At 36.3% G+C, this 11,499-nt stretch overlaps 1 protein-coding gene across 1 annotated transcript; it reads left to right on the top strand.

The window, feature by feature from the left end:
- Window positions 1-3,648: 3,648 nt before the first annotated feature.
- LOC111263044 (alpha-soluble NSF attachment protein) lies at window positions 3,649-11,088 on the top strand. Its single transcript, XM_022837786.2, has 6 exons — window positions 3,649-3,981; window positions 6,819-7,061; window positions 7,329-7,463; window positions 8,342-8,609; window positions 8,814-9,047; window positions 9,378-11,088. The coding sequence occupies exons 2-6, from the start codon at window positions 6,973-6,975 to the stop codon at window positions 9,525-9,527; spliced, it is 876 nt and encodes a 291-aa protein (XP_022693521.1). The 5' UTR covers window positions 3,649-3,981; window positions 6,819-6,972; the 3' UTR covers window positions 9,528-11,088.
- The last annotated feature ends 411 nt before the right edge of the window (window positions 11,089-11,499 follow it).

Raw genomic sequence — 11,499 nt, 5'->3', positions numbered from 1 at the left:
GCAATCTAGAAAGAGTGGTTGCACTTTTATGCTAGCGCTTGCATCGTGCAGCACGTGCAAGCTACACGAAGAGACGAACAAGAGTATTTATAGTGGTTTATTATTAAACGATTTTAATAAGGAAAGAAAAATAATAGGTAAAATAAGCTGTAGGATACGTCGGCCAAAGTGCGGTGGAAAATAGGTATGCTTAGAGGTGAGAAGATTAAAGTATATGTACCACCTTTGTATATTCACATTAGAATGTTCTAAAATCTTGTTCTAAAAAGTGTACGATAACGCTGCTGTTATCAAGAAGAAGTGTATTGCAAAAAACAGTGATAGAAAATACAAAGCCTCAACGATTACGCCGCTTAGCGAATCTTTAGATGCACCATGTAAAAAGAGATAAATGTTATTTGTTCAAGCCTTAATTCAAGAAAGTCACAGATGTATTAAGTGTACGGTTCGTTAGTTCCATTATGCTGAGCTTTAATAAGAAACAAATTATTATTTATTCAACACAATGCCAATTCTATGACCGAGAAAAAGTTTAATTTCCTATAAATTATATAATTAAATGCGATCGATAGTAGCAGCTGTGTATTATTTTGCTCATATACATCATGTTATGGAAATATTTACCTGCAGAAACGCTTTTCTCAAGACCGACTCTGATTTTACTGTGGAGTACAATGAAAACATTCCTTCCAAAGGGTAAATGGTTAGTCGAATTATGAAAAAAAAGCATCTTTACGTGGAATAAGAATTTACAATCCATTTCGATAGAGCACATGGCGACTGCCTCTTGGATAAGAAATTATTTTATTGAAATTATGATCAATTAATAATATTAGAATAACACATAAAGGAGGGAACAATAATAATAGTAATAAGGTCGTTGTAACAGAACAAATAATAGAAAATTTTTCACATAATTTGCCACCATGTTACTTTTCCTTATGTACGCGATTGTTCGTTTGACCTCATTTACTGTCATTTCTTGCAACATATTCTTCCTTCAAAAGAAATCCAAAAGCTCTAGATATACTTGGGTCTTCTTGCTCATAACCATAAGTTTTCTTTACATATATATCCTTAACCATACTTCCATCGACGTATTCTACAAATTATTATTTCGTCTGCTTCTTTTTTTTTTTACAATAGACAAGTTTAAGAAGTTTGTTTATTTCTCCGTGTATCTTCTACGTTCTAAATAGAAATGACTATGGCTTAAGCCTCTTGAAATTTAAGGGCGGGTAGCGGGCGAACAATCGCAGCCAATGCGACAACCGTAGTTGGCCAGGTCTAATTTAAAAAGTGTCGGTGCTAAAAAACCCTAGCTACTTAATAAAATTTTTTAGAAATAAAACTTTATAAAACTAGAGCAAATCAATAAGTTAGGATAGTGGGACGAGCGTTAGGAGGCGAACGAGGTTGATCAGTTGTGGTTTGGAATGAGATGGATATTAACAATCTGTTTGAAATTATTCTTAATAGATTTATATTCGTGTCGCTTTTGTATAGTGTAGGCTAATCTAGTTTTATCCAGCATTTTCCTCGAATTACGTAAAATCTGCATACCGACTAAAAAATTAGTACTTTTACTAGAGGATTTATGTATCAGTTAGTTTCAGCAGTAGATGAGTGTAATTTGTTTGACCATGTGTCTGTGTTGTAGGTTATTTATCCGCATTCTGGTAACTCAACCCGCTAAATTAGGAAGGGAAAACTATTTACTCTATTCCCTGTTTGAATATCCGTAACGAGAGAATTATATCGCTCGTCGGCAAATAGTAGCCATGCATTTCCATCAACACGAAAGCCTCAACCGGCAAGGAGATGTATCTACATACGCATACAAATTATTGAAGTAGCAACCATATGTAAATTTGGTAATTCTGTTTGTAATGCCGAAACATCGTTTTCTCCTGAGGAAAACGAATTTCTCCAGGAAACCCATACAGTTGGTAACTAACAATACGTCTTTCTTCAACCGCTTGATCAGCGTTATGAATGCGCTTCTTAGCTGTTGTCGCCTAATAGCAGCTTCTAATTGTCCGCTGTTTATAATATGCAAATAACAAATAGTCTCTATGTTTGAGATGTTGCGTTCGATATCGCTATTTTTTCATTTTTTATAGGAATTTTATCAGACGGCTGGCTTATGTCTATCCTCGGGTTCGAGCATAGATCATAACGTGTTGCTAAAGTTAGCAGCAAAATACGTTACCCACTAAAGTGCTGAGTTGTAAATTGGCTGTGGTCAACAAATCGTCTTTTATCTCATATCACAGCTTGCACGAGTCAATGGAAAGCTTCATCATTTAAAAAATCAACAGCACATGAATCGATCTTACATTGTCGCACGCTTGACAGCGTTTTTTCCTCGGTGCCTTGCTTAGGGCTAAGTGTTTCTCCAAGCAGACAAGGAAGTACACGCTCAATTTTTCGTTAATCTAAAATTTGTAACAAAATTAACCGACAAATTTATATCTATGGTCTAGTTTAATTAACCAAGAAATGAAACAGTTTTCAGTTCGATCGTTGTTGCCATTCCTATAATCGGTGTTAAACCTAAGCAGGGACAGTACATTTTTTATAAATGCGTCACTTTAAAGAAATTCAGGATATAGGGATGGCATTTGCCTGGATGTAATTGACGCTAGCAGCGTACGTAAATACCGGTAGAGATCTTTCCACGCGCTTACTAGAAGATATTCAAAAAGTATAGATCTGCAATGAACCAGGCGCGACATTTTGGCGTTTCAATGGCAGTGAGCGAGCTGATTATTCAGTAATTCAGCTCTTATTGAGTTTTTTTAGCACGTCCTCTTCTTTTAGGGGCTAGCAACGCGCCCAACAATACATGTCTATTGAAACAATCAACGCACCAGCCACATCGACTGTCGCCGATCTCTAAGTAGATCTTAAAGTCTTGTGTAATCGTAAGCTTGAGTTAACTTAAGATATACAATCGTACAAAACCAATCTGTTTGAAGGAATACAATTGTGTTGAACTTTGGGTTGATTTTTAATATTGTTTGCGGAAACAAACATAATTCTGTGAATAAAAAATTGAAACCGCTTTGTTATTTTATTTTGTGTTACATAGGCTGAAAGTATTTAAAAAAAAAAAAGATTTTTCTATGATTCGACGACACTTAGAGACGTGTGCATTATATGATAGGTACAGGTATATAAATCAGGTTGCAATATTGGATGATAATTAGGCTAATCAGCCTTCGAGAAGTGTGATCGTAAATCTAACTAAGTGCTCCACCTAATCAAGTGATTGTTGTGATATGATATGAAATAACTGTATATGCAACGAATATATTATTTTTGACATACATAAACATACGTTATTGTACTATGTTGATAACGTTCTCATGATTAATCTTTAGCTGAAAGAGGAAGTGATAGACGTGATAATTATTTACTTTCTCAGGAGCGTTTATATATTTATGGACGGTATTTACATATAGAATACTACATTTACTTGTGTGTGTCTTAGTTTTACGTATGGTTGCCTCTTTAATGGTGAAAAATAGGCTATGTAGATGAATGTTGTGTCTATATGTCTTTTGTTTGGCGACATTTCGCATAGGCGGCCATCTTGAATGAGCGTGCGCCTATGTAAGGTTACATAGCAGACGTTCAGTTCTCAGATGGTTACAGCATTATAGACAAATCAATCGGAAGGGCAGCTTAGTCTATTACGATTTATCTATCAGAGCAAACAAGATTGTGATTCGAGTCTACAACGCTTCAATGCATGTTCTAGGAATCACGAACATTAGTTGAGCGTTTAAAAACTCCTCGTTGAATTAAGAGGCACTAATTTGTCAAATAGAATAACCCAATTAAAGGTATTTCCGTGTGAAGTGCATCGGAGGGTTGTTGACAGTGCTTGGCCCACCCCATGTTGTCGGCAATGTGTGGTTTCCGCCGTTCCTAGGTGTTCGATCATTAAATCCAAACGCTACCGTCAGTTTGAAGGTAAGTCACAACCTAATCGTTATCAAATTCAGCTGTCTAACATTAAGAAGTCATACGACGCCGAGTAAATGCCTAGGAAAAATGTTAGTGTGTTACCTCTGTAATGTTTTGTATGAGACAGATAAATTAAACATTGATATTTTTATATGGGATATGCCCATTAGCATTTAAGTAACATAAATTAATTTTTTTTTAAGTAACTTCACCACTAGTATAGCTGAGACATTGGTGTACGTTAGTTAATCAAAATTTACCTTATGCATAATTAGAGAAAAAAGATGTCGTAAGTGCGCATAAAAGGTACGTGGCATATGTTTACTATCCAACTACTATAATCGAACTGCTAGGCTTATTTGTAGATATCAGGATGTATAGCTTCAAAAAAATGAACGAAAAAACTATGTGATATTACAGAATAATGGACTTAGCCACATAAAGGGAAAGCTTAATGGCAATGTTTCATTATAAATTGACATTTAAACAGATGTTCTTATATAGCGATTATGTTAGCTAGAAAAGAATTTGAATATGCTCTGTTTTCATTTTGAACGCGATTGCTGTGCTTTGAGTTGGAGCAGGAACCTTTCTTTACACTGCTGCATAAAATGCACCGGACAGCACATTGTTATTGAATCCTCGACGCTTAAATAAAACAATAATAGAGTAATATCTAACTAAAACATTGAAACGAGAGATCCAGTCGAAGGTTACTTTGGTCCCATTAGTTCTATCAAACTCCTGTGCCATCACGTTACTATAAATAAATACGAAATTAATTTATGTGATGACACAGCATATTTTTCCTCGTTTGGTGAACGAGTGGACAAACGAACACTGGAGTTGGTAACGATATTTTAAAAGAAAAAGAAGCTATTAATTTAGATCGTCGTGTTGCTCAGCACAAAAGCTCTGCCGGTTCGGTACTGAATGGACGTATTTTTTGTTAATCAACTGATTTCTCGCTTATATTATCGAATTTATCGCTTTCTTATAACCTATTTAAACCCTTTTACCTTCGCTTTTCCTTTTTACCTTTACTCAGTTACTCAATGTTAGGGACAGAGTAATCATGGAGGTTGTCATTTAGTTTGCGATTTGTCGCACCGCCTTTATTTCCTATAGCTTTAGCTTCGCGCAACGTGCGCTGCATTTCACGATGTTATTGCCAAACTATTTTTCATATTGGATTATTGCCATATTAATCGAGATTAACAATGATATATCAGGTTCAGTATGCCAGTACTCATACACCCAAAATTGTACCATCGTTTATTTTTCAGTAGTACTTACTTTTATAGATACGGCAGGATTCATCAAAAATAACATTATTGCGCTGTATGTGGGTCATCCTAGATCAGAGGCGGGAAAACAGGTAAAGTTTCAAGTTTTCAAATGCACTGTACCATGCCGCTTGGTTCGCTAAAAGGATTTCTTCGACATATTGTTGAAGTACTTAACGAGTTTTGCAAAGCTTTAAATTACAGAAACTTGGCAACAGGCTAGTCGCCATATTGTATGTTTAAAAAAATGTTTGTTGTTTTTATATAGTGGCTATTCATTTTTTTTAAAACACATTTGCATTTCAAATTTGAAATAAAAAAAAAATAAAAGGTTACCTGTAAACTTGAATAAATCTTATTTGGTAAAACATAACATTATCTTCATCATAGAAAGTTTGCAATAATTACTGCTGAACAGGATATTGTGGGGGCGGGCCACACTGATGTGATCACACACGCTACGAACAGTAAGTTGGCGGACTTGATTGTTCATAATAATAATAATAATGTGTTGGTTGTTAGCTTAGATATCATAGCTTAAGGTTGGTATATTTATTCATCTGTAAAGGTCACAGATAATAGTATTTCTATATTTAGCTTCTGTAATTTTTCGATTAATGCAATAAATCGATTGAAAAGCATAGCGTGGTAAAAACTGTGTACTGTAACGTCCGATTGTGATGTAAGTCGAGCTATGAATAATCCGTCCCCACTCGATCCGTCAGCTAGGACAATAAGTTTGTCAAGAAATATAATCTTATTTGAAATGCATATTATACGCTACGAGCTTTAAATGAATCTCTTAGGCGTGCGTTACATAGTCACAGCCCAACAATGTTAAGAATCGGTCTGCCTTAGATAATCTAAGGCTCTATTTTTTTATTTATTAAAGAAAAATGTCTCATTATGTATTAGTGAATACCCTAAGTATGTTCAGTGGTGTTTAGGGCAGTTGAACACGGTACCTTCAAACCCTTAATGCTCAATGTAAAAAAACCTTTCACTTCCATTAGTAAGTAACGAATAGAGGTGTTATTTATAGTTTTCTAGCCAACAACGGCAAATTTTTCGACTTAGGAATACGCTGTGACTGCACGTTTTTCATAGCCGTAGCGTACGGCACCTTCTCAAAAATCCCCCGGCTTAGATAATTATGGAACAATGAAGACAATCCTAAGCTTACGGGTAGAGTAGTGGCAGTTATTATAATAACTGTATTATATTATTATAATAAGGCTTTGCAGGTAAAAAATAAAACTAGGAAAAGTGAGCTTTAGCAAGCTACCTTTCTTAGTTATAGGCAAATCTTTGATGTTGCACAGTCAGTTCGAGCCGATCATAAAACTCATCAGATGTATACGGCTAACTAATACTCGGTGAGGCTGAGATCTCACAGCAATTTCCACACATTTTTTTTATCACACTGTGGTTTTTGAGTTGTAACTTGTGCATAACTTTTTCTGTTTCTATTTTCCCTCATTTTTTTCTAGGACATCAAATATTACAGACAGCTAAAACAGTAAAAGTAACGTTTCAGTGTTTTTTTTTGTATTTCAGAACGCAAGTAGCGGGTCGATACAAGGCCTGCACTTTATGAAGAAGCGTTAAACCGAAACGCGCTCCAGAGTAACATTTTAGTAATAAGTCAAGCGACGAAAATAAGGGCGCAGTTAGCTGCGACTGTGGTAAATAAAAACAAATAGTAACTACAATGGCAGACAACGAACAGAAGGCTAAACAGCTATTAGCTGAAGCAGAGAAAAAACTCAAACCTGCAGGATTTCTCTCAGGAATGTTTGGGTAAGCGATGTGAGCTTCCTATGTGTGAACTTTAAACTGATTTTAGGAAACAGAATCTATTAAGTCTTAAGAGGCATATGCACTGTATTCTTGAATTACTGAAAATGCACAATAAAAACTTCCATAATATTCTTGTTGAGAGAGATGCTAATTATCGTAATAAAGAATTGTAATTCACTATGGACGAATTCGGTGTTTATGCTCTGTTATGTAGTTTCGTACCTGACTAGTAATATCATCTCTAATTTGTGCATGGCCTAATTTTAGGGGTGGGGCCCGTGTTGAGGAAGCATGTGAATTGTATTGCCGAGCAGGTAATACCTTCAAAATGGCCAAGAATTGGCCACAGGCAGGACACGCGTTTTGTGAGGCTGCTAATCTTCATCGAAAGAACAATAACAGGTATGCGTTTCGTCGACTGAAGCTCTTCACTAGGCCCAAGACATAAGTTTTATTTGGTGCCAGGATTGTTTTTTGCTTCGCTCTGGTAATTTTTCGCTTCCATGTAGTCAAGTCTGAAAAAGCTCTTTCTCATACATACAAACAATTCAGAATGTTTTATACAGATCATGAAATATTTTTCCGGAGTAATCTTTCAGAAATCAGAAAATATCGACGTTTTTCTGGTATCAAAACGCTACAGAAACAACCTACTTTCGACGTTTTCTATGCTCCGCATATTTTATTCCTCGTAAAATGAAAACCACAGCTAAGAGGAATGGACTCATCTGATTATTGTTATTATTCCTAAAGCGGCCCAAAACAACCCTCATTGAACTTGAAAGGCCCGATAAAATGCGGTCTTGCTACGTTTCCGTAGCCGCTCAGAGTGGTACTCTCAGCTATAGGGTCCTCTTTGTCCACGCCATACCCGTCCAAGCTTGGTTCGATGGGGTTTTTTTTTATGGTTTCGCTTCAAGACGAGTAATAGGTGTCGAAAAGACTCTTGTTTACGACCAGCCATACCCAATGTTAAAATTTGATTTTAGGTTAAAATTTCCGTACACGAACGAAACGATGACAACAGAGCAAACTCTTTTCAGGAAAACAAACACTAAATCATTAAAAGATAAAAAAAGAAACAAAAATTGCCAAATTGATTTTTGAGCATTGATAGCAATAGCAGTTTCTTTGCTTTATATTAATGTGAAACATTGAGGTACAAAAATAATGAAAACTTACACTAATTTCACTTAATACAAAAGTATATTGCCTTGATTCATTATTGGTAGTTCCGTGTTGATGCAACTTAATTCGTTTCTGTATCTGATTTGTTATAGGCATGAGGCTGGTTCAGCGTTCGTGGATGCATCGAAATGCTACAAGAGCTGTGAGCCGACTCAGGCCATAGACTGTCTTAAAAAGGCCGTTGAAATCTATACCGACATGGGGCGCTTTAGCATGGCAGCTAAACACCATATTAGTATAGCCGAGCTATACGAAAATGAGCTCAACGATATCGAGAAGGCTATCGGACATTACGAGACAGCTGCCGATTACTACAAAAGCGAGGAAAGCAACTCGGCAGCAAACAAATGCCTGCTACAGGTATCTAAATTTACGATGTTCAATTAAACCATCTCGTTTAATTAATGGATAATATTACTACTACTAACTAGTTACGATGATAAATCGTGAAAGCAGTGTCGTTATAAAGAAACCTGTCACTGATATTGGTGATGATCACTTAGTGGCCATTCATGTTGATGATGTTTGCTTATGATTTCTGTTATGCCGTTTGATGTTACACAGGTGGCTAAATACGCAGCTCAGCTGGAGAAGTTTGAACGGGCTATTGAAATCTACGAGCAGGTCGCATCCAGCTGTATCGACTCATCGCTACTGAAGTACTCGGCTAAAGAATATTTCTTCCGTGCCACACTGTGTCATCTTGCCATTGATGTATTGAACGCAACTCACGCGCTTAATAAATACGACGAGATGTATCCGAGCTTTGCAGACTCACGTGAATACAAATTTTCCAAGGTAAAGTATTTGTTAAGCACTGATAGTTTTAGAAAAGGGAAGGCCTTGTGGAGATTTCCTTAGAACAGTGATGCTACCTCCTGCAATGTCTCGATAGTTGCGCTGGTTTCAGAATATATAGGTGGTGGCTTTCGATGAAAGAGGGCCATTGTTTCTGCATGATGCTGCATTCGGATACCTGTCCTAAGTACGCTTTTTCGCCAGTATGTATTAGTTAGATGTGCGCGTTTTATTCCAAAGGAGCTTTGATGTCCACATATAAAGTAGTTATTACTATATTCAATAATAACAGACGAACTAACCACAGTAAATGGCGTGTAAAATCCTCAGACGTTGATAAAGGCTGTGGAGGACGAGGACGTGGAAGCATTCACGGCAGCAGTCACTGAGTACGACGCGATCTCTCGGTTGGACAAGTGGTACACGACATTACTATTGCACATCAAGAAGGGTCTGCAGTCAGAGCCTTGTCTCCTTTAGATATCTTTGTTTAAACACTGAAGTTCCCATTGACCGCTTCCTCAGAGCAAAACTATAGGTACATCATAAAAGCTACGTAAAAGAAAGGCCGCGCTAACCGTCAGCTCGATAAAAAACAATTTGGTTAGCGTTTGCTTAAGAGGCTTACAACACTTCGTGCTGGATTATGGCTATCGCAGTTAATATTAATCTTATTATATATTTTAATTGTTTGTTGAAAGTGAAAATGATTCCTGAATCGAATATTAAAGGAATCCATAATCCGATATCACAAGCAATTTACCCTGTTTTTCTTTTTTCTCACGAATCATTATCTGGGTTATGTCAGTTACTGTTGCAGACATCTACAAACGTAAACATGCAGTAGGTTCTATCGCACGTATGATTGTTAGGTAGTTAGGTATTTCTTGACACTGAAGCAAAATCACCCATCATTGTTATAGGCTAGCTGTTCGCAGATTTTCCAAAATCGTCTAATTATTACTTGCACGTTTGTTGACTATTGGGATGCAAATAACTGTCATCCCTTTGCGGGCTTATATGCCAGCGAATGTTGTTGACGTTGCTAAAGATAAACTATTAGTGCAATTATTTTTGTTTTTGATTAAAAAGAGCAGCGACATGCTAACTGGTTGACACTCGAGTACCAACCAAGTATGATAGCATAACTTCGTCAAAGCTACTACTCGTTGCTGTATCAATCTGGTTATCGCTAATGCAAATTTCGCTAATTCAAACCGCCCTAAAGGTGATTCTTTGGCTAACATTTAAACTGTTAAATCTAGCAAAACCTGGCAGGCACAAAAAAGGAGGTCAGAAGATCATCGATACGAACTCAAAAGAAGGCTAGTATTAGATGAAAAATAGGAACATAAGATAGAGCTATCGCAAGTTAAGTCTTCTAAAAGCAAGGCGCATATCATGATGGTAACTACCCTCACCACAGTAGCTACAGGGGCAGTCGTGGTACTTAGCGAGCAAATACCATTGCAAACAGATGCGTCATCTATTTATTGTTAGCAATATGGACAAAAGTGCACGTCTTCGTTGCTAATACCCCTTGGCCATACCGTTCCGAAGCCTGTTTTCGACTAAAGCAAAACTGTCCGACAACTGTTATCAATGAAAACCAACGAATGTTTAATGAATTAATTGGATGAGTGCATTTTATCTTTATAAGCCGTTAAACTTTTGAATAACAGAAATGCAGACAATGCCAAAAGCTCTCCCTGCTATATACTACAGCGATCCATTGTCATACATGCTAAAGAGGAGTCTTTTTTCGGCTAAAGATAACCGATATACATGCAATTATTACTAAATACTTAGGGCCAATTTGGAGAATCACCAAGATCGATTCTTCTGTTTTATTTGCCTCAACTATAAATATCTAACACTGATGCTGATACTTAGGTTGTATAGCTAGCATCGGAACAAGCAACCTCTACACTATACGATTAACCTTTAGAGAAAAAAAGGAAAAAAAAATGTGTATGTATATATATATATATATATATAGTACACCCGATGTCAATAAAGAAATAATAACCTGAAAACCAAATGATTATTTTAATAGAACTTAAGTTAGTTTAGTAGTGAATGGCAACATACTGGATTTTCAAAAAGGAATTATACGTTTTTCTTAAGTAATGTGAGTCGAATGCGGTCGCGGTTAGTGGTATTCGAAAGCTGAGATTGTCAAATCTCAGCTTTATATAAATAAATATGAGTAAATATGAAATGTTTCTATTCAGGCTCAAGACAGGGCACCTTAAAAATGGAGTTTCTGCAAAAATCGCTATATTGTTTATGCTAAAAACGCAAATGCTGCCCAAACAGATAAAAAAAATTATGCCACTTATAATCAAGATGCATTATTGGAAAAAAAACAACCTAAAAATAACCTTGTCGCTTTCGTTTTGGAAATTTTAGAATGAAACATTCTTCTTGTAATGGTTTACCAATTATGTGA

This window comes from Varroa jacobsoni, unplaced genomic scaffold, assembly GCF_002532875.2.
Source record: "Varroa jacobsoni isolate VJ856 unplaced genomic scaffold, vjacob_1.0 scaffold_727, whole genome shotgun sequence".
NCBI lineage: Eukaryota > Metazoa > Arthropoda > Arachnida > Mesostigmata > Varroidae > Varroa > Varroa jacobsoni.
The sequence above is the reverse complement of the archived record's forward strand: the minus strand, read 5'-3'. Positions and strand labels throughout refer to the sequence as shown.

Bases quoted from the DNA above. Each gene is read 5' to 3' on its own strand.
- LOC111263044 (XM_022837786.2), top strand. From the start codon at position 6,973: ATGGCAGACAACGAACAGAAGGCTAAACAGCTATTAGCTGAAGCAGAG. The intron at 7,062-7,328 runs GTAAGCGATGTG...GCCTAATTTTAG, and splicing joins TTTCTCTCAGGAATGTTTGG to GGGTGGGGCCCGTGTTGAGG. The intron at 7,464-8,341 runs GTATGCGTTTCG...GATTTGTTATAG, and splicing joins CATCGAAAGAACAATAACAG to GCATGAGGCTGGTTCAGCGT.